The sequence below is a fragment of the Haliaeetus albicilla genome, chromosome 2 (genome assembly GCF_947461875.1).
Source record: "Haliaeetus albicilla chromosome 2, bHalAlb1.1, whole genome shotgun sequence".
Taxonomy (NCBI): domain Eukaryota; kingdom Metazoa; phylum Chordata; class Aves; order Accipitriformes; family Accipitridae; genus Haliaeetus; species Haliaeetus albicilla.
The window spans coordinates 25,712,310-25,732,430 of record NC_091484.1 but is presented as its reverse complement, the minus strand read 5'-3'; the positions used below and the strand labels follow the sequence as shown (position 1 = coordinate 25,732,430).

The following is a 20,121-nucleotide window of genomic DNA, read 5'->3' as shown; positions in this document are numbered from 1 at the left end:
TTTTAAATATCTGTAGAAAGGAGTGGCACATCAGTAAAGAATCTTGCTAGAAATGCAAACATGTAAATTACAGATTCATGCTCAAAGCCATAGCACATCAAACAGCTGTAAAAACATGTATGAGTGGAAAAGGCTGGGGGGGGGAGCGCATTACAGAAACTGGCATTTAATAGTGCTCGTCTCAGGAGCTGCTTGAACTGAAATGGATCATTTTTCCTCATTCTTTCTCAAATGAGCAAAGCTGTTAAAATTGCTCAAGCAGTGATGTGCCAGTCCAATCTGCCATACACTTGCAGTCTGTAAATTCTTTTGTTGTTCTTTGCCCCCCACTGGTTAAACAAGATTGGTTTGGGATGAAGTCCTGTGTCTGTAGCATGATAATATTCATGTAGCACAATAGTAGAGCTTTATGGGGTGACATACTCCTCATGCAGGAATTCACGAAAGGTATTATTTTGCCCCTTGTACAGTCACTAAAATATTAAGTTCTTAATAGGGATGTGCCAAAGAGCTTTCTGGCCTGTGTTTGCTCAGAGCAATTATGTTGACACCAACAGGAGTACTTACCTGGGTGAATATTGTATTTTTCTTTGTAATAAAACTCTTTTTAATATTTCTAAAATGGCAGGTAAAGGGTGAAGAAAGGCAGAGAATCTCATGACTTCTGGTGGCCTTTTCTGATAAATCTTTGGCTGTTGACTTAGCTAGAATCTTGACTCTGTGATAGGCCTTTGTTATCTGCTTAGAAACCATCTCAACTAGAAAGTACACTATCAACTTCAGTATATGGACAGGTCTCAATGAAATAAGTTGGCTGTAGGCAAGCATGGTTACAGACCTTGTTATCTCCTCAAGTGAGTAAGACAAATCTTGTAGAGGACTGTGCAATGCAAAATTGAAACCCTGACTTTGATTACTTTGATTTATTTGCAGATTGCCAGTTTAGTGAGTATGAGATCAGTGTGATGCTCTCATTGGTTTGTGTTGTACAATGGCTAAGTAAAGGTCTTGTAGAGCTCTTGATGAAAAATACATCATCTGTCAAAGGTGAGGTACCTGTCAAAGAAGACCTGGAGCATTATACAGTAGCGATTCACTCTTTGTTGAGATAGGTACAATATTTTGAAGATGGAGATGACATCTGAACCTCTCCTGACAGTGTCTGATGTTTCTAAAACTTCACTTCTTTCCCTGAGGTGTAAATTCTAATTGCTTTTACCAGCCTTTGTTCTTCAGAATTTCATTATAGTGCTCAGATAGACACCATCCATTTCTTCCTCTTCAGCTGTTAATTCCCGACTTGTGCCTGAAGGGAATGTTTAAAAAGAAAATTTCTCTATAACTGGCTGATCTGCAGGGATCAAATCTCTTTCAAGCTGTGTGGGGTTTTTTTGCTTGCAGACTGAAGAATATTTTCTTTGGGAATGAAATCTAGGCAGCTCATCTTCACTAGTATTGACTCTTGACAGCTAGCAACCAACCCTATGCTCTAACTGTGACTTGAGTTCAGAGGTTGACTGTTAATAAATGAGCCAGCAGTGCTGCATGCTACCATCTTAATGAGACAGTACATTACCCAATGTTCTTTAACTGTTCATAAAGTACTCCTTAATCTGTTTTTTCTCTTGTAGATAATAGCCATTTTTTTAAATGTCCTAAGATGAATGCTAATACTTATTAACACTTAAACTGCAAGCGCTCCTCTTTATCTGATAGACTGATGTAAGGACAGCTGCAATTTGGACAGTTCCCACATACCTTGCTTTTGGGAAACCCACACTCATCTGCCAGGCACTTAAATTTCAATCCAGCCAAAAAGTTCTTATGATTCCTCAGTTTGATTTCCCTCTTCTGGCATTGTCAAGGATGGCTCTTGGCTTCTGCGTGATACCAGATACTGTCAGACCACAGTGAAATGATTCTTACTGCCTCAGGAAACAAACGTGAATTGTCTTGGGATGTCACATGGCTGAATGGATTAAGCTTAAAAAAGTTTGATCTGTTCTAGGAGGATGTGCCTTCTAAAAACATATTAAAAAACAATTTAATGTAATTTGAAGGTAAGTTTGTATGTGAGCAGGTAAGAATTGTTGTTGTAATTATTATTGTAAATGATTCTAACTGGCATTGAGCAGAGAATGTGCCCACAGGAGTTACCCTCTGACTGTTAATTTTGACAGTGTCCAAGTGAAAGCATTGGCCCAGAATTCCTGCCCAGCTGTGGCTGCCTACAGACTCTCCCTGAAGGCACCTAGATCTGCCCTCCTTATCAGAGTCTCCTCTCAGACATATCCCGAAACATTAGGCAGCCTATTTGGGGTCAGCTCTTCTCCAAATAAAGGTGGGTAGATAAATGTCATTCTGTTTCAGCAGTCTTAATATCTATAGACTTTTTTTTTTAAATTATTTTTTCATTATTATTTTTAGGAACCTGTTAATGTAGTGTCTTGGAGTGTCTGTTTTAAGTGATGGTGATGCTGAGTGGTTGGTGCAGGACTCTGACAGGGCAGCTCATGACTGACAACTGCTGGTGAATAAGAGAGCAGCCCAGAGACCTCCCCAAACTGCAGGCAGGCTTTGACAGAGAGAAAGCATGAACTGGCAGAGGGCAAGCAGAAGAACTGACTGAATAGGCCAGGTATCTTTTTTTTTTATTTTAGTGAGGTGCCAGTTTGTGGCTCTTTTGTTTTACACAGGCCAGTTCTGAGGTCTGGGTGAATTGGGTGCAGTTCTGTGAATCAGAACTGCGTTGAGTGCCCCTTCATGCAGGGAGTACCCTAAAAAACCCACACAGTCAGAAGATGGATAGAGCTGTGGTGCTAAAGAAAAGCAAGGAAAATAAAAAGAGGGACTCTTCTCAGGCATGCTTTTCTTGGGACGCTGAGGTAACGCAAAACAGTTTTAAGGGTGTTTAAGAGGCTGGATATGACTTCAGGGTACAGACCTTAAGGGCATCATCTGCAGTTTGGCACCAAGCAGCAAGTAGTAGTGATGAGCTGGAAGGAATAATCGCAATCCTAATAATCGCAATCCTAATAACTGCTTAGAGGACTAACTGTAATCTCCAATAACGCGTAGAGCAGTCACCCAACAGTTGTCATGGTCTATGAATTGTCAAAGATCTGGAAATCCAGCTGGGTTCTTTCTTTTTCCTGCTACGTGTAGATTAGAGTAGCAGCTGTGAACAGAAACAAACAGAAAAACTGTAAGTAGGAGCTGCTACTCTCTTGGCTGTATATCTGCTTCCCTTGATAGCAGCACTAAAGATTTTCAGAAGTTGTGGAGACTCTTCCATCACTTCCCTTTGATGATCATCTAATATGCTAACAGCTAGCATGTTTCCATTTGGAAGTGGGTGCCTCCAGGAATGGCAGATACTAAACACCAGAGCTACTCCCTGCTGACACTTTGTCCCTCTCCCACGTCTGGCTCATCAAGAAAAGCCCAGAGGGTTTCTTTTTAAACTTAGGGGTTATATGCTACATGTTGGGTGTAGCATAATAAAGTCCAGACTACCTGGTAGAATTATCTAGGATTTGTCTATACCAGACTTCCTCCACTGCTGCTTATTATTCCTTCCTCCCTTGTTTCCATCTCTTTTGCCAATAGAACTGTTAAGCTTCTCTCACACCCTCAAATCATGGTCCCCAACCTGTTGCTAGGACACCAGGCTCCCTTTTTGTCTGATTTTAAGTAGCTGGCAGAGGCATTTGGCTTCTTACTGTACTGGCATCAAGAGACGCAAACCTGGGATTTTTAGTTGGTACCTTCACCTAAGTACTTTCAATTTTGCTTCAGTGAGAAATGGGATTCTCTGCTTTGTTTACCAGCTTCTGATTAGGTTTACACAGGGCAGTTCTCATGCTGTCCCATCAGTCCCTGGCCTGCTGTGGAAATGAACCCCTGCCCTTCTCACCCACTCCCCCAAACCTCTCACACTCAAATTTGTTAGGTACTGGGGGAAACAATTCTTTCTAATCTTCCTTTAACATGAGCAGTGAAATGATCAAAAGTTCTTGCCATGTGTCTATTAGAGGCTTATCTTTGTCCCTGAAGATAAAGCCCAGGTCTTCGCCCAACCCAAATGAAGGAAGTTCAAAGGAGATAAAATCTTGAATAGCATCAGAAATAGCATATTGATTATCTATCATCTGAGGTGTATATGGAAAAAGTTCCACAGCCAGAATTCCTGAGTGTTACCTGTTTAAATACCTTTAAATATACTTAAGCCTGTCTCTCAAGGAGCCACTGGATGACAGGCACTTTGCTGGCTGCCTATGAGCATAAAAAAAACCTCATAGTAGTTTGTGATCCAAGCTGCTTATGAGACTGACATTTGTGAGAGAGGCAAGGATTCATTTCATTGCATCTGAACTTCCTGATCTGGCCTGACCCGAGCTGAGGACACTACACCTCTCTGCCTGCACAGCCTCCCCAGTCCATTAGTAAACTAGTTTGAAATGTAATGGGGAGGAGGTACAGAGCCAAGGAAATGTTTAACTTGATTATGCTCATCAGTAGCAGTAATCTATTCATACGGAAGCATCCCAAGTGCTAGTGATGTGCTGGTTTTTTAAGGCTGTCCTGTCTGTGAGTTATTAAATGCTGTGAGTTATTTATAAGCATCATTTGTAATAAATCCCACTGGCAGTGATGGATGTTTAACTTTTTAATAATTTGCAAAAGTTTTTGTGATATGGGACAGCTAACACATCTGTAGCTTCTCAGTGTACATCCTTCAATTTAATAGCTTATGGATCTAAAATTACCTTGGATTTTTCCTTCCAGCAGAATTCAGGTTTACCCATGAGACATATTTCCAGGGCTAGCTGGCATGTTGCAATTCTGCAGGCAAGACAAGAACTGCAAGGAGCTTGCAGAAGAGCCACGAGCTCCCTCAAAACTATTCTGGAAGGGTTTGGCAAACCCTGATGTTTTCCAATGACAACCTCCATTTCTAGCAGCACAAAAACGTGCTGCGAAGAATGGATTCACTCATGGGAGATGCATAAACCTCTTGCAGTCACCTTTTCTAGCACGCAAAAAAGCAGTGTCCCACTTTGTGACTTTCCTACTACAGGTGGCTGGTCAGCAAGTCCACCAGACTGGTTCTCCTGGTCTCAGCAATGCTGCACAATATACTCTGCAGTTTGGGCTGATGTCCAAAGGCCCCGTGGTAGGGGTTCCTCACCTGCAGCTGGATGCCTCGGCTCTGCCAGTGCCTGATGGGATGCTGGAGCAGCACACATAGCGCTGGCAGGGAGCAAGTTCCTGGCGCTGGAGGAGTGAGACTGACAGCAGCTGAGCGAGTCTTACTCGTAAAATGGACCTGAAAGGTGGTCAGTCCTGGCCTGAAAAAAGCCCCACATTTAGACAGAGGAAGGAGGCTGAATCCTTGGCTTGTTCAGTCCCTTTTTATTGCTACAGACGCTGCCGGCAGCCTCCTTCACTGGGAGACCTGTCTGAAGTGGTTGAGCTCAAAGTGTACCTTGGCAGGGGCCCAAGGTCCCAGGGTTCATGTTGAGACCTGGCATTTCAGTGTGTGTTCAGACAACCCAAAGGCCTCCTAGGTCCTTCTGCCTCCACAGTGGGCCACGGACACCATCTCCCAGTGGCCTTTGTATATATTTGGTCCCTGCTGCTTGAAAGTATTTTAAAACAGCAACCCCTCAGAAAAGTTCATCTGCAGCAGTGGAGTTTGAGCATGAAGGTAAGTGAAAAGAGACTGGGCTATTTCAGGCTCTTATACACATGCAGAGCATGTAGAGGAAGGGTAGTATTCCTGGAGGGTCAAACTTGAGTGTTGTACTCAAGGCTGCAGCAGGCTGGGCACCTGCATGGCTAGTAGGGACTGTTTCAAGGCCACTTGGGGGACTGGGGAGTGTGCTGGGCTGGTTGGGGTGAGCACCAGCGCACAAGTGAGTGATGGGATGTCTGAGGACCTGTTTAGGGCAAGGGACACTGGGAATAAAAGGCAGCTCTGACAGTCACTAAGCCCAGTCCTAATGGTGTGGGAACCCCTTCCCTATGTTATCAAATCCAAGCTGGTGCCTCACACACACATGAATGCCACTCCTAGGGAAGACAGCCCTGTGGGGAAGGAGTGTCCCATTTCCAAAACCAAACTGCAGCCCCAGTGTTATTTCCTCCCAGTGTCAAGTCAGCATGTGAGCTGATAAAAATCCCTGTGCTCACATCCTTCCCAGAAATGCCAGTCAAAACCCAAGCAGCTATTCACCCAAAGTACCAATTTTATAGTTCTGTCTGTGTCTATAATCTATTTACCAGCATTCCTACTTCAGTATGTGCCTGTTAATAAGATTAGTAATTAAAAAGCTTGATAGGAATTGGCAAGCATAGCTTCTCCGCCTTTCCCTCCCCTCCAAGCCAGGCTGGCGTGGAGTCTGAGGCAGGGCTGGCAGAGTACCTGAAGGAGTGAAGGCAGGAAGGCTGTGCTGAAACTTCTGCCTGCAAGTAGGCAATGGAGAAATCCCGGCCGCTATGGGACAATTCTCTGCAGTTTGTTTTTGCCTGCATTTCCTATGCCGTAGGGCTGGGAAATGTGTGGAGGTTTCCATACTTATGTCAGATGTACGGAGGAGGTAAGTGTGGCTTATGTTTCTTGCTTCCCTCGAGGAGTGTGGCAAGCTTTAAATCCAACAGTCCATGCTACACCCTGTCCACCCAGCAAAGTCCAGGGCAGAGTAGGAGGTCAGGCTTTCTGTTGGTGTGCAATCTCTTCTATTGCTGCTTTATTTTACATATTCTTTAGTATAAGGCTTTTACCTGACAGCTGCCCCAATATAGTGGCACTCATTTCCTAGAAGTGCAATGAAACAGTGGGAAGGCCCATGTTTTCTTAAAGGATGGAGGTAGAGTGAGAGATGTGTGTCTACATGGTGTTAATTTATTTCTTGCCCTGTTGAACCATTCTGAAGGCATCAGAAACTAGTTCAGTTCCTTGTAGGTTCACATATGGGGACTTGGAACATGCTGAGAAGGGGAGATGCTTACACTGATTTAATTTAAGGATTAGCTGTATCCTTTCAAGTTTCTGTCATTAATGTGTTGTCTTATACAAAGCCTTACTTTAGGAGGTGATAACTTGGCTGCAAATCTGCCTTGAAGTTGGCTGAAATTCCTTAATCAACAGGAGTTCCGCAGCTAAAGCCTCCCGGGAAGCTTTGAAAACAGAGAATGAATTGGTTTGGGCTCCAGAAAAAAGCTCTTTGAAAGTTTATCCTTCTGCAAGGTCCAAAGTGAAGAAAGGTGATGCCTGTATTGTATACCAGCCACAGATGTTCTTCGTTAGAAATCAAAAGTCAGCTAATTAGATTAATTAAAACTGAACATTAATAATCTCTTCTAGTATACAGCTACCACTGGTTAATGACCATGTTTTGAATAATCCTTAAAAAGATCCTGTCTTTATAAGACATCCCAGTATTATACTGCTTCTTGCACTGCATCCATTGTCATAGTGTTGGACTCATCTCAGTTGGGCATTAAGTGACACGATGAGCATCTGCTTCATTTGCTTCTGGTCTGCTTCCACCTTTTCTTCCTTTCAGGAAGAAACACACTGAGGTGTTTGAGTGCTTTTTGCTTGTTTTGTTGGCTTGTAGCTTACTTCTACATACACATGTGGTGGTAGGAGTTGGTTCATGCTGGTTTTTGAAAAGCCAGCTCAGTGCTGGGACTGCATCAGAGCTGCTCTCTGGGATCAGGTCAGAAAAATCCAGGTAATACAGTGGGTGAAGTTACAGTAGAGGCTAGATGCTGCAGTGGCTGAAGCTTTCTTAGACGGTTCAGGTAGCAGACGTGACAGTCATGCTGCAATTCTGGGTGTATTCCTCTACACAGATGCTTTTGAGGGTAAAGACTTCATGTCTGACAGTGAACTCTAGCACAAAGCTTAAAATGCAAGTGTTTCTGTATGCAGTTAAACTGCATGTGATTAGTTCACTAGCAGCCTATCCTGCAGACATCCTGAAGGCAGCAAAACTCAGACACTGGGGGGGGCTTTGCGTGGTTTAGCTTATCAGCCATCAGTAGTGTAGTAGATGGTGAAAATTCTATGAAATGCAACCAAAACTGGAACACTTTATTAACTTGGAAAAAAAAAAAGATTAAATGAACCCAAGTATTTTCTGAAAAGCATGTTTTTTATGAGAATAGTTTCTCCACTATTTTTTTCCTCCCTGATTAAATTTCCCTGGGGAGAGGCAGCTGTCCCTACTGTGTAACTAAAAATCCTGACAGCAGGCTTTGCTTTTCTTAATTGTTTTTCGCTGCCCTCTTAAAAAGGATTCAGTGGCTTTCCAGGGGTCTGCAAAACACTGTTTCAGGAATTTAAAAGCTGGATATGCCAGACACTGAGCTTAGGGGGGGATGCCAGCAACTGCTTGTTTGGCATCTTCCTTGTAGAAAAGCACAGAGCCAGTCCCTGTCCTGCCCAGCAGAGCAATAGGGCCTTTATTGCTGATGATACTTGTAAACAGGATATTTGCAGACTTTACAACCTCCTGTCTTTCTGTTCATCAGCACATTGTCTCTTTTTCCTTGCTCTCCTCCAGAGAGCTTGACCTGGGCAGAGGTGGGGGTTCAGACCTCGTAGGTGCAGTTAGTCTGCCCGTAAGCAGGCTGGGCCAGGCTGAAGTGACACTAGGGTGGGTTTACAGCAGGGTGGGTGCTCGGCAGTGCTTGGCCCTGAGTGAGGAAGCCCCTGGGCACCAGGCGGGATGCTGAGCAGAGGTGAGGGTGTCGCTGGCCAAGCCCAGTGCCTCGACCAGACCCACGGCACACTCCGCATGTTGTGCCAACTGCAGGGGTCTGGCATGGGAGCTGTTTTTTGCAGGCAGTTGGCACCATAGGGAGAAATGCTGGGTGTAAATGAGCAGGGAGGTCAGTGGAGCTGTGCTGGTTCATGGCGGATAAGGAGCTGGTTCATATGGCTGCCCTGAGTCACTTAGATGAGCCATTTTGGTTCAACCCTGTAGGGAAAGTAGTGTTGGGAGCAAGATCTGCGTGCAAACAGGGTGCAGAGCAAGGGGCAAGGGGCTCAGCCCTGGCATCCCCAGCTGCAGGGGGACATTGGGGTGAAGAACAAGCCTGAAGGCACTCTTCCTCCTTGCAAGGTGGCAAAGCCAACGCCAAGCACGTGGCAATGCTGCTGGGAGGGTGAAAAAGCCTTTGCAAAGGGCCTAATGCTGATTTGCCCCCGTCATATGTGGCAAAACTCCCCTCAGCGGCTGCTGGGGCAGCTCGCACCCTGCCGGGACAGAGTGGCTGTGGGAGCTCTTAAACCTCCAACAGCTCCCTTGCGGCATAGGAAGTTATCTAACAGACTAACAAAGGGGTTGTTAATAACAAGAGAGCCAGGAGGTGGGAAATTAATTCCCAGAATAAACCGGATTATTGCTCGGTGTTTATTTCCAGTTCTTTGCCTCAGTCACTCCCCAGAGTTCATTCCTCCATGGTGCTGCACAGAGCCCGTTGCAAGGAATGTTAATGCTGCAGATTAAATCCTAAATAAGAGATATTTACGTAAATATTTTTGGCTTGCTGTAAAAAGGGAAGCAGGAAAGCCTTCACAAAAATCCAGGTTTTGACTCAGTCAGCAGCTCTTTCTGAAGTGAGCCCCAAGTCAAGGACAAGGATTTCCCCCCCCCCCCCCCCCAGCAGAAATTTAAGCCAAAGTGCATCCTGGTTGCCAGGTGTGAAGGTCCTTTCCCCTCCCTCACTGCTAACCTGCCCATTCCTGTGGCTCTCCGTGCGGGGGAAGCAGGGATGACCAGACGTGGGGTGGGAGGAGGCTGTATGCCTCCTTCCCAGGGTCTGCTCCCGCAGGTGGGACCCTGGGGCAAAAGCCTTCACCCCTTTGCTGGTGCTTTGCATGGGAGTTTTGGGGAGTTTTGGGGGTTGTTTTTTTTTTTTAAGCCAGGCCAGACTTCAATATGTTATTCAAAACTCTCTATTCAACACAGATGTTGCTGTTACCTTTTCATTGAGCACTTTGGCTCTGCCACTGAACGCCACACATTAAGTAAATCTTTCCCTTGTCCTCCTTCTCTCATTATCTTTTACAAGGTTTGGCTGGGGGTTAGTTACCCTTTAACAGCCCCGGCCCCGAACATTGCTCAAACAGCCCACAAAACACCTGAGCAGCCCTGCCATGCCAGGGTGGTGACCAGCACAGTTTAACAGCAGAAATCCCAGCTCTGCCAAGTGCCTGCAGAAAATTCCCCAGGCCCAGGTGCTCGGCACCCACCGGCACCTGGGACACCTTCTGAAACTCTGTGAAATGTCCTTCAGGGTTGGGCCGTGCCCTCAATACACAAGGTGCCCGGAGAGGACCCAGCCCCTGCCAGCTCCTGCGACACTGACGGGGTGATTTGACCACAAATAGGGCAACATGATGTTTATTATGCTGCTGATCTGCTGAAGGCTGTCTGTTGGGTTTTTCTTGCAGGTGGCTTTTTGATCCCATATTTTATCATGCTGATAGCTGAGGGGATGCCGCTACTCTACTTGGAGCTGGCTGTGGGGCAGCGTATGCGTCGGGGCAGCATCGGTGCCTGGAAAATAATAAGCCCCTACCTCTGCGGTGTCGGTATGTTCTCATCTTTAGTTTTAAGTGTCTGGGGATCACAGGTAATTTTTGAATGGAGAGCTTTGTCTTCCAGAGAAGAAACCAGGCAGGAGCTGGGGTTTTACTGAGTCTCACCAGGCTGAGCAAAGCAGTTATCCAGACACCTCATGGCATGCATTCACCCTGTCCCTTGAGGGGCATTGGGGCCAGACCCCAGCTCGCTGTGCTGGGCCCCTAGACTCGGTGTGAGTCCCCCTGCCCTCAGGAAGACTGCCAAAATCATGATGTGAAGGCCAGCACTAAACCCAGCCCCTGGGGCTGCCTGCACTGGGCTTTGACCCCAAGAGCGTCTTCCCAATAAGCTCAACATGGAGTGATAAAACAGCGCCTTAATTTCCTACACTTGTTGCCGTTTGTTGTTACCGTTTACCAATGTCCTCTCTTAGCTATGTTGTTACGTTATTAAATTACCCTGGTAACCCAAACTGTCATTAATTTGCTTACACATTTTATTTTTAAACCTGATGGGAGGAGGAGGCAGCTGCAGTGGGGGGTGCATGCCCTATGCTGACCACAGTGCCCCTCCCCGGGGGTTTTGCCACTGACCGAGTGCCTCCCTCCATGCCCGCAGGTGTTGCCAGTGTCGTCGTCTCCTTCTTCCTCTCCATGTACTACAACGTGATAAATGCCTGGGCCTTCTGGTACCTCTTCCACTCCTTCCAGGTGTGTGGCTGCCTGGTGGCACAGCTCGGCCCCGCTGTGGCTGCGGAGGGTCGCAGCGGTGTTGTATTGGTGCTGGATGTTGCATGATGGCACCATCGTCAGCTGGGATCGGGGAGGGGGGGCAGGCAAAAGCTCCAGAAATCCTCCAAGCGCTTTTCTGGGAGGAAAAATGAGGCAGTGGTGTCCCCCTCCGGGGGCTCCCCAGGGGCATTGCGGTGTCTTCTCCTCACCACAAAACACAGGTTGAGGCCAGGCCCATGATGCCTTGCTTACATATGCCTTGGCAGCCATGGGATGGGTCTGCACCCTGGGATGGGTCTGTCTGAAGGCAGGGGAGAGGGTTGGCCCTGGGGGAGAGGATCAGAGAGGGTCATTCCCAGGGGAGAGGGTCAGAAACCATCAGTCCTTGGGGAGAAGGTAATCCCCAGGGGGGAGAGGGTCATCCCCAGCCCCCAGCAGCACAGTGTGGAGACAAGCAAGCCCCGGGGCAGAAAGCCACCCTCCTTGCCTTCATCCCCCCTGAACCCCACTGGCACCCTGGCTCTCCCCACCGTGCTGACAGCAGGCGCTCTCCCCATGTCCCTCCCTCCCAGGACCCCTTGCCGTGGGCCACCTGCCCCCTGAACAGCAACCACACCGGCTATGAGGAGGAGTGCGAGAAGACGTCGTCCACCCAGTACTTCTGGTACCGGCAAACCCTGAACATCTCTCCATCGCTGGAGGCCAGTGGGAACGTGCAGTGGGAGCAGGCGCTCTGCCTGACACTGGCCTGGCTGGTGGTCTACCTCTGCATCCTCCGTGGCACTGAGTCCACCGGCAAGGTGAGAGGTGGGGGCAGCCCCACTGAGCCCGGGCAGGGCCTGGAGAGAATAAATGAGTGCCAGAAGGCAGCGGCTGTGGCTGCTGTTACTTGGGGTTATGGCATTTCCCCTGGAGCAGCCAGCCCCGCTGCCTCTGCCACCCTGTTAAGTTGCAGCTGAAGAAGGCTCAACCAAAACACTGAGCAACATTAAAAAAAAAAAGTCCAGAAAAGTCCTTTAATTGCAGCCACCTCTGCTGCAAAACCAGCCACCAGGGTGCTGGCCCTGTGGAAAGCTGTCTGCCACAGCAGAGCTGTGTCAGGAGACATCTATTCCTCGGTCTTTGCAAGGAAAAAAAAAGACGTTTACTGGGCATTTTGCTCACTTTTTATTCACAGCAGAAGTTATGGGCAAGGGGGAAAAAAACAGTGTCCTGGCTGAGCCTGCACTAAGAAGTAAGCTGAGGGCTGTAATCCCCAAATCGTCTTAGCTGAACGCAGAAAGCCAAGAGACTGTAAACTAAGAATAACCTCTTAAACTTGCTACAGCTGGCTTTGGGGGCAAAAAAGAAATAAATAGCCAAGGAGCATTGAAACAGCATCATGAAGGCAGGGTCTTGTTGGGGAGGGCACAGGGGGGCTTCCACTGCATCCCTTGTGCCAGAACAGCAACGGGTTATCCAAGTTTCTGGGTGAGCTATTGGGGTACATGCCAGCAAAAAGAAGGTGATCGGATTCTCCCCCTTTTTTTTTTTTTCTGCAAGTGGCTTTTTCCAATGTGGAGACTGAACAGTTAGATTCAAATTCAGGGGTTTGATCAAAAGCTCATGGAAGACAACTGAAAGACTTCGTTCCCCCCATCCTACATCTGGGTTACATTAAGTTAAAGTCTTTTTCACATCTGAATTAAAATAGTTTGATTTTTCACCTTTTATGAGGCCTTCCTCCAGAGCAGATGATGGATAACCTTTGCCTAATGAGTTTGTGTAGACAGTTGTAAACTGGTGTTACTCCACTAAATGCTGCAGAACTGAGTTTGTAAACACTGCAAATATTTTAGATTTTGTTCTTATTTTTCTAAAGAGAAGACCCTGGGAACAGAAGCACAGGTCTTCATTATTTATAAAAACTTGTCTCCCAAAACCCCAGATCTAAAGTTAGATTTATCTGAAAATATTTCTTTGAAGATTAATACAAGGTAACAAACACAGTAGTGGAAACTATTTATGTAAAGTAAGTTGGACTGACCATAGTAGATTAGCTCTGTCTTATGTATTCTTCAGACCAAGGTATTTCCCCCTCCTTCCCCCAGGTTGTCTACGTAACAGCCTCTTTGCCATACTGTGTTCTCATCATATACCTCATCAGAGGATTAACACTTCATGGAGCTGTGAATGGGCTTGTCTACATGTTCACACCAAAGGTACAGAAAAATCATACTGAATTTTTCATGAAATGTTATTAGTTACCAAACATGTAGGTTTTTAAAAGGTGGTGATGCTCCTTTTCCTTACATTGAATTTTTGCAGCAGTAGCTTAGGTCAGGCTGTTGGAAACTGCAGCTGAGAGTGGCTGGAGGCTGTTCTGCCATAGTGCCCATAAGCTGCTTGCTTTCTCTTGCAGAAAAAGACCTGCCCATTAACGTAACCTGTAGCATACTACTTTCAGACTGAGCAGTAACCCTGCCCAGAAAACACCCCTGAAAATGGGTGCATGAAGGGCCCTGTCCCCGTCCCCATCCCCATCCCTATCCCTGCAGGCTGCACTGGGCATGTGTCCGCAGCTTCATGCTCCCGCTCTCCCCATCTGGTTTTTGCAGCTGGAGCAGCTGTCGAACCCCAAGACATGGATCAGCGCAGCCACGCAGATCTTCTTCTCGCTGGGCCTAGGCTTTGGGAGCCTCATTGCATTTGCCAGCTACAATGAGCCCACCAACAACTGCGAGAGGCACGCCATCATCGTCTCGCTGATCAACAGCACCACATCCATATTTGCCAGCATTGTGACTTTCTCCATCTATGGCTTCAAGGCGACGTTTAATTACGAAAGCTGTATAAACAAGTAAGAGCCTGGTATTTCACTTGTTATTCACTGCAAGCCTTTCTGGGGAAGGTAAGAGGGGAGGTAAATAAATAACAGCATGCAGTGCTGCCAGGGTTGCCTCGAGATCAGATCTGATACTGCTCTAATAAAGCTAATGGTGCTATTTAAAGCGATGAAGGCTGAGATGAAAGGTCAGGGCGGGCTTGCTTTTTGACACCTGGGTGCCACTTCCAGGCATGGGCCAGGTCGAGAGGATGTGTTTGCCTGGGCAAGTCACAGCGGTGCCTTCCCCTGTGCCCTGGTCCTGGCACATGCTCCAGGGGAGTGGGGGTGGGGGCTGATTAATAAAATGCAGCAATGCGCAGATCCCCCCCCCTTTAAGGCTAAGCCCTGTGCCAAAAGCTAAGCCTCCTCAGCGGCAATGGTCTGGAGGTGCCCAGCAGCCTGCAGGATTGTGCCCCAGGGCAGCAAGCTCACATGCGCTTCCTGGCACAGGGCCTGTGGCAGTTACACTTTTACTCATATTTTTTTACAGCTTTCAATCTATCTGCTGATCAGAGAGGAAATCAGAGCTGCTAGTCCCTACTTGTTGCCAAAAGGCTCGTTAAATTGGTGGGGTGTGGACGTGAGACCAGAGGGCAAAGGGGAAGAGACGCCAGCCGGCACTGGCCGGCACCCAAAATACCTGCCTGGGAGCAGCAGTGTGGGCGCAGGAGCTGCTCCCTCCGAAGCAGAGATGAGTGCGAGGTTGCCCATGTCCCAACACTGTGCTGGAAGTGCCACAGCTCCCACCTGGGGAGACCAGAGCCCTGGGGCTGGCAGAGCATCCCTGCGTGGTGGTGATGGGGAAGGGGACAAGGTGTAAAGCCAGCCTCAATTTTATACTGTGGCTTGAAAGCCATTAAATTCCCGTAATCTTCCCCAGGGTGATCCTGCTGCTGCTGAATGCTTTTGACCTGGAGGAAGGCTCTTTAACAGCAGACAACCTCAATGAGATGAAAGACTACCTCATGGTCACCCACCCACAGGAATACTCCCAATTATCGCCACAGCTTAAAAACTGCAGCTTGGAAGCTGAACTAGATACAGTGAGTCACTGCTTTGTGCTGGCACCTGGGCTTCACTCTCTCCCTTCCTCCCACTGAGCCTGGGCAGCCCCTCAGCCCCACATGGGCACATCGGAGCCACCTGGCCGGGGACTGTGGTGGGGCTCATTTCTACACCTCAGGATGGGGCAGGGGCACTAGCTTAGCCCGGCAAAGGGCTCACTTGGGTCATTCACAAATGAGCTGGGTGGCAATGCAGCAGGACTGCGGGCTCCAGCTGCGGGGCAGGGCAGGTTGCAAAAGTTTGGGGTGAATGTTTTTGCTATGAGCAGCACTACGCCAGTTTCCATGCAGTCTGAATAAACTGGCGAAGATCTCATCTGCCTCTGCTGTGTAAAACCACCGCCGGTGTATTTTGTCATGGCGGAGGGTCAGTCTCTTACATCCCTGTTCTTATGTCCTTTATCGGGCTGAGGTGCTGCCCATAACTCACTTCTTCCCTGCTTCTTGCTGGTAGGCTGTCCAGGGGACAGGACTAGCATTTATAGTCTATTCTGAAGCGATCAAAAACATGGAGGTGCCCCAGCTGTACTCTGTCCTCTACTTCGTCATGCTGCTGATGCTGGGCATCGGCAGCATGCTGGGAAACACTGCCGCTATCCTCACGCCGCTGACCGACAGCAGGGTCATCGCCACCCGCTTCCCCAAGGAGGTGATCTCAGGTAAGCACCCGCCATGTCGCAGTGTAGGCCACACACTGAGAGCACGCGTGTGTGCAAAAGCTTTGGTGCCCCACAGCTGTGGAGGGTCCCTCTTTCAACCTCAGGTGGAGCAGGGGAATATCAAATATGCTGGCAGAAGGGTTTGCCTGCCCTTGGGAAATCCTGCCCAGCCTGTACAGCGCTTTTCCCTCGGGAGCTCTCAAAGCACTAGAGCAATCATGGCTGTGTATTTGCAGGCTTCCCAACACACCCCAGCTCCTTCAGACTGGTGTCTACTGCCCAGTGAAACTCAAAGGGCCAGGAAAAATGTCAAGACACCTGCAGTGAGTGGCTCTTCCGTCACATCACCAGTATCCCAACTGTGAACCACCTAGGTCTTTGGCCAAAAGTGATACGCGCTCCCATTTGGGCACAGAAATCGTTTGTCCCACCTTAAAACCTGTTTTAGCAGGATGCCCAGCAGTAACAGCAGATGCTGCACACACATGGGACAAGGCTCTAGCCAAGACTTGGTTGTCTTGACCCTGCTGGGATGATGTGCTGTGACTGTGCACATCTAAGGAGCAGCAGTTTAAAGATACACCAGCATAGTCACACACACACAGAGACAGGTCTTTTCCAAAGGGAAAAAAAAAATTACCTTCCTCCTCTGAAAAAGCTGCTCCCCTGCAGAAATCAGTAGAAATCCCACCAGCTTTTTAGTCACAAGAAGTATGACATTTCCCCCATGCAATTAGATTTCCAGGTGTAACAGCACGGTCCCTGTTTTATCCACACAGGTGTTGTGTGTTTCATTAACTGTGTGATTGGCCTCATCTTCACCATGGAGGCCGGAAATTATTGGTTTGACATATTCAATGACTATGCAGCCACCCTCTCACTGCTGCTCATCGTGCTGGTAGAAACCATTGCTGTGTGTTATATCTACGGGATAAGAAGGTAAAAGCTTGAACCCTCCTTTCTTCACTGTGGGATAGCTGGGGAAGTGACCACTGGCTAAGAATAAAAATACTACCTTGGGCTAAATTTTTCTCCTATGCTGTGGTACCAGCAAGGCAATGGGTGTGTCCCCTGCCCTGCAGCCTCCTCCAGGGCCTCAGGTTCAGGGCTGTGCGGGGGCCAGGCTGGGCTGACATCTTCTCTGCAGGCCAGGGAGTATTAATGAGCCGTACACACTGCTCCCTGCTCTTCTTGGCTTTGGTCTCAAAAGTACCTTCTGCCGAAACTCTGCTCCTCCTTTCACAGCAATTCAGTGCAAGCACAACAGTGCCAGTAAGTCTGTTTTCAAAGATGGTCACCTTGTGCATCACTGGTCTCCCAAGTCATCCCTTGTGGGTAAAAGCAAGCATCAGCATCAGGAAAGGTTTTAAACGGCAGGTGTTTGGGCTCAGGGCAGCTAAAGGAAAAAGCTTTAGTATTTTCTGTCTTTTGTCTATTTGCTGCACAGTACGTGTACAGGCACCTATGCTGGTATTACATCCTTGATGAGTTTAAAGCCTTTGAGACAGATCCAGGTTTCCTGTGTGATTTTTAGGTACCATCCCCAGCATCAGTACTTCCTCAAAGAGAGTCACGTAACAGTGCTGAGAACAACTCAACTACACAAAAATGAGCAGTGTTTTCTCCACAGTAGTTAAGTGTCATTGCTTTTCCCTGTCAGCTTACACCAATAACAGTCTGAACTTAAGACTCCAGGCAGAATCTGGCTGGGGCTTTTCCTGCTCTACCTGTTTCTAGCTACCGCTCTGCAGTTTGGGATCCTCTCGGAAGCCCTGCTATCCTTTTTATTTGATTTCAGCCTCACTGTATGATCCAGTTCTTCAGACAAGACCCCTCTGCTCATTATTCTTCTGGCCAACTGTACTCCCCTTTCCTATTTTACATATTTAATTCTGTAGGTGGTTTTGAAGTAACTCAGATCAAGTTATCGATTGAACGTATGCAGCTGTTCTCAAAAATATGTGTTTTTGTTTTTAAACACAGATTTGAGAAAGATCTTTACACCATGATTGGACGCAAGCCAAACTGGTACTGGAAAATTATGTGGGCTTTTGCTAGTCCTTTGCTAATTATAAGCCTATTTATATTTTACCTCACTGACTATATCCTCACAGGAACACTACAATACCAAGCATGGGATGCCACACAGGTAAAATAGTTTTGGTTTGTTGGGTTTTTTTAATTTATTTTTAACTTTCCTTAATTCCCGCAAGGACACAGCCTTCCTTCCTAACTACATTGTTCCACAAAACTGCCTTCTGAAAGCTTGCAGCTGGAGCTGGGGCCATCCCTGGTAAGGTAAAATGGGGAGAACTTGACCTAGTGACAACAATGCAATGGTTCTGTAAAATGAGCTCATTTCCCTCTACGATTCTTAATTGACCCCTTCAAACAGTAAAATTGTATTCGTGTTGAAGACCCAAATATCTTAAAAAATACACTTTAAACAGAAAAATTACTTTCAAAGTATGGCATTTTGAACAAAATTAGTGGTATTTTAACAGAACTGAGCTGCTGCTGGAATAATAGTCTTCACTAATTATCATATATGTTTTTCCTCATGGCCAAAACACTTTTGTACGAATACTGAACTGTGTATTTATCACAGAGGAATTACTACTGGATAAGTAACCACTGGTTTCATAACCTTTTGTAGAAATGTTCCTAGCACACAGAAACAAATTATGCACACTGTTTTCATGTTATTGCTGATTTGGGACCTGCACTAGGCCTGCCCTGTTGACTAGGTGTCAGCATGAGCCCACAGGCTCCAGGAGAGGAACACAGAGACCTGACAGAGGTCAGGGCTGAGCCATCTCATTAAGAAACACAAATCAAGCCAAAATCTGCTCTTTACCAAAGCTTGCAGAAGTTCTCCCCACTATTTTTGTCAGCAGCTCTGTTCTTGTTGTCAATTTTAAGCATGTATAGTTGGACAAAGAAAAGCACTGAGGACAGTCATGGGCTGCTACAACCTGCACATGCTTCTCCACTGTCCTGCTTAGATACACACGCGCAGCTTTGCTCCAGACCTGGCTCCAGGACCCTGAAAACCACCAATCCCACAGCTCCAATGTTGCTTCTCTCCCTTGCAGGGGCAGCTGGTGACAAAGGATTACCCAAGCTATGCCCTAGCCGTGATTGGGCTGCTGGTGGCGGCATCCACCATGTGCATACCCCTGGGAGCACTAGTAACTTTTATAAGGAAGAGACTGAAGAGGGAAAGAGTTTCAACTGTTGCGTGAACACCAACAGCTGGATTTGGGAAGACCTTACCCCCACTGTCAGTGACCGGGCACTTCTGGAAGACAGCAGCAACCATTATTTGTAGCAGCTATTTATAGAGTTGAGAATCATGGGTGCTATATTGACCAAAAAGTGCTCTTAGGAGGTTCCACGATGGTTTGGAAAAAAAAGCTCTTCTCTAACAAGATGAAGCTTTATAATGGCCTCTGTAAGAGAGGGAAAAACAGAAGAGCAGCTCACAAAATGCTAGCTAGTGCATATCAACCCATTACACAACATTAGGTAATTCTTTTCCACTCTGTTGTAGCACTGCCTGTGTAGAAACATCAGCAACCAACTAAGCATGTTCCTGCACCAAAGTACTGGCAAACACCCTTGCCATTCAAGAAAGCCAAGCTTAAAGCATCCATGTTATTTGAAATGACATCTGTATTTCATCAACAGATGAAACTGTCAAAGTCTTGCAATAAAAATGTGATAGTCTCGTTCCTACAAGGGAAAAGTCAGTAGGATGGTAGTTGAGATCAATGTGGCCAACACTGCTTCTTTCATACTTGTGTCCAGCAAAGCAGTTTGTTTATATATATTTATCTATATACACACACATATATATATGAGCTGCAGAAGTTCTCTCACCTCCAGAAGAAGTAAACTTCCAATTCCAGTATGTAATTGTGCACTGTGCTGTACTTTGTATTTTCTAGGGATGCGCTTCAAGTACACCAGAAGAAATCTGTGATAAAACGCTTTACAAGACCCACCCAAACAAAAGTATGCCATATCATTGGCTCTGACAAAGTTCATATCAAGGTATACTTTAATCATGAGATGTAGCAATAATCCAGCAGTTCCACAGGACTGGTTAACTTCCCTATGTGAGCATTTTATAAAGAAAACAATGTTTAAATTGTAAGCTTAGTAAAAAAACCAGTAAAATTATATCTATGAACA

General features: G+C 46.8%; 1 protein-coding gene across 3 annotated transcripts; it reads left to right on the top strand.

The window, feature by feature from the left end:
• The first annotated feature begins 96 nt into the window (after positions 1-96).
• SLC6A20 (solute carrier family 6 member 20) lies at positions 97-20,083 on the top strand. Of its 3 annotated transcripts, XM_069811268.1 has the most exons (12): positions 97-2,341; positions 2,428-2,638; positions 10,472-10,612; positions 11,223-11,314; positions 11,908-12,135; positions 13,426-13,536; positions 13,933-14,174; positions 15,082-15,244; positions 15,720-15,924; positions 16,704-16,863; positions 17,908-18,073; positions 19,020-20,083. In XM_069811268.1, exons 3-12 carry the CDS (start codon positions 10,498-10,500, stop codon positions 19,167-19,169), a joined length of 1,632 nt encoding a protein of 543 aa, XP_069667369.1. In that variant the 5' UTR covers positions 97-2,341; positions 2,428-2,638; positions 10,472-10,497; the 3' UTR covers positions 19,170-20,083. The 3 variants fall into 3 exon arrangements, with proteins under 3 accessions (XP_069667369.1, XP_069667379.1, XP_009914982.2); XM_069811278.1 differs by lacking the exon at positions 2,428-2,638; XM_009916680.2 differs by lacking the exons at positions 97-2,341; positions 2,428-2,638 and adding an exon at positions 5,598-6,602.
• The last annotated feature ends 38 nt before the right edge of the window (positions 20,084-20,121 follow it).

Coding starts and splice junctions, on each gene's coding strand:
- SLC6A20 (XM_009916680.2), top strand. CDS start 6,482: ATGGAGAAATCCCGGCCGCTATGGGACAATTCTCTGCAGTTTGTTTTT. Junction 6,603..10,471: donor ATGTCAGATGTACGGAGGAG/GTAAGTGTGGCT, acceptor TTTTTCTTGCAG/GTGGCTTTTTGATCCCATAT. Junction 16,864..17,907: donor TATATCTACGGGATAAGAAG/GTAAAAGCTTGA, acceptor TTTTAAACACAG/ATTTGAGAAAGATCTTTACA.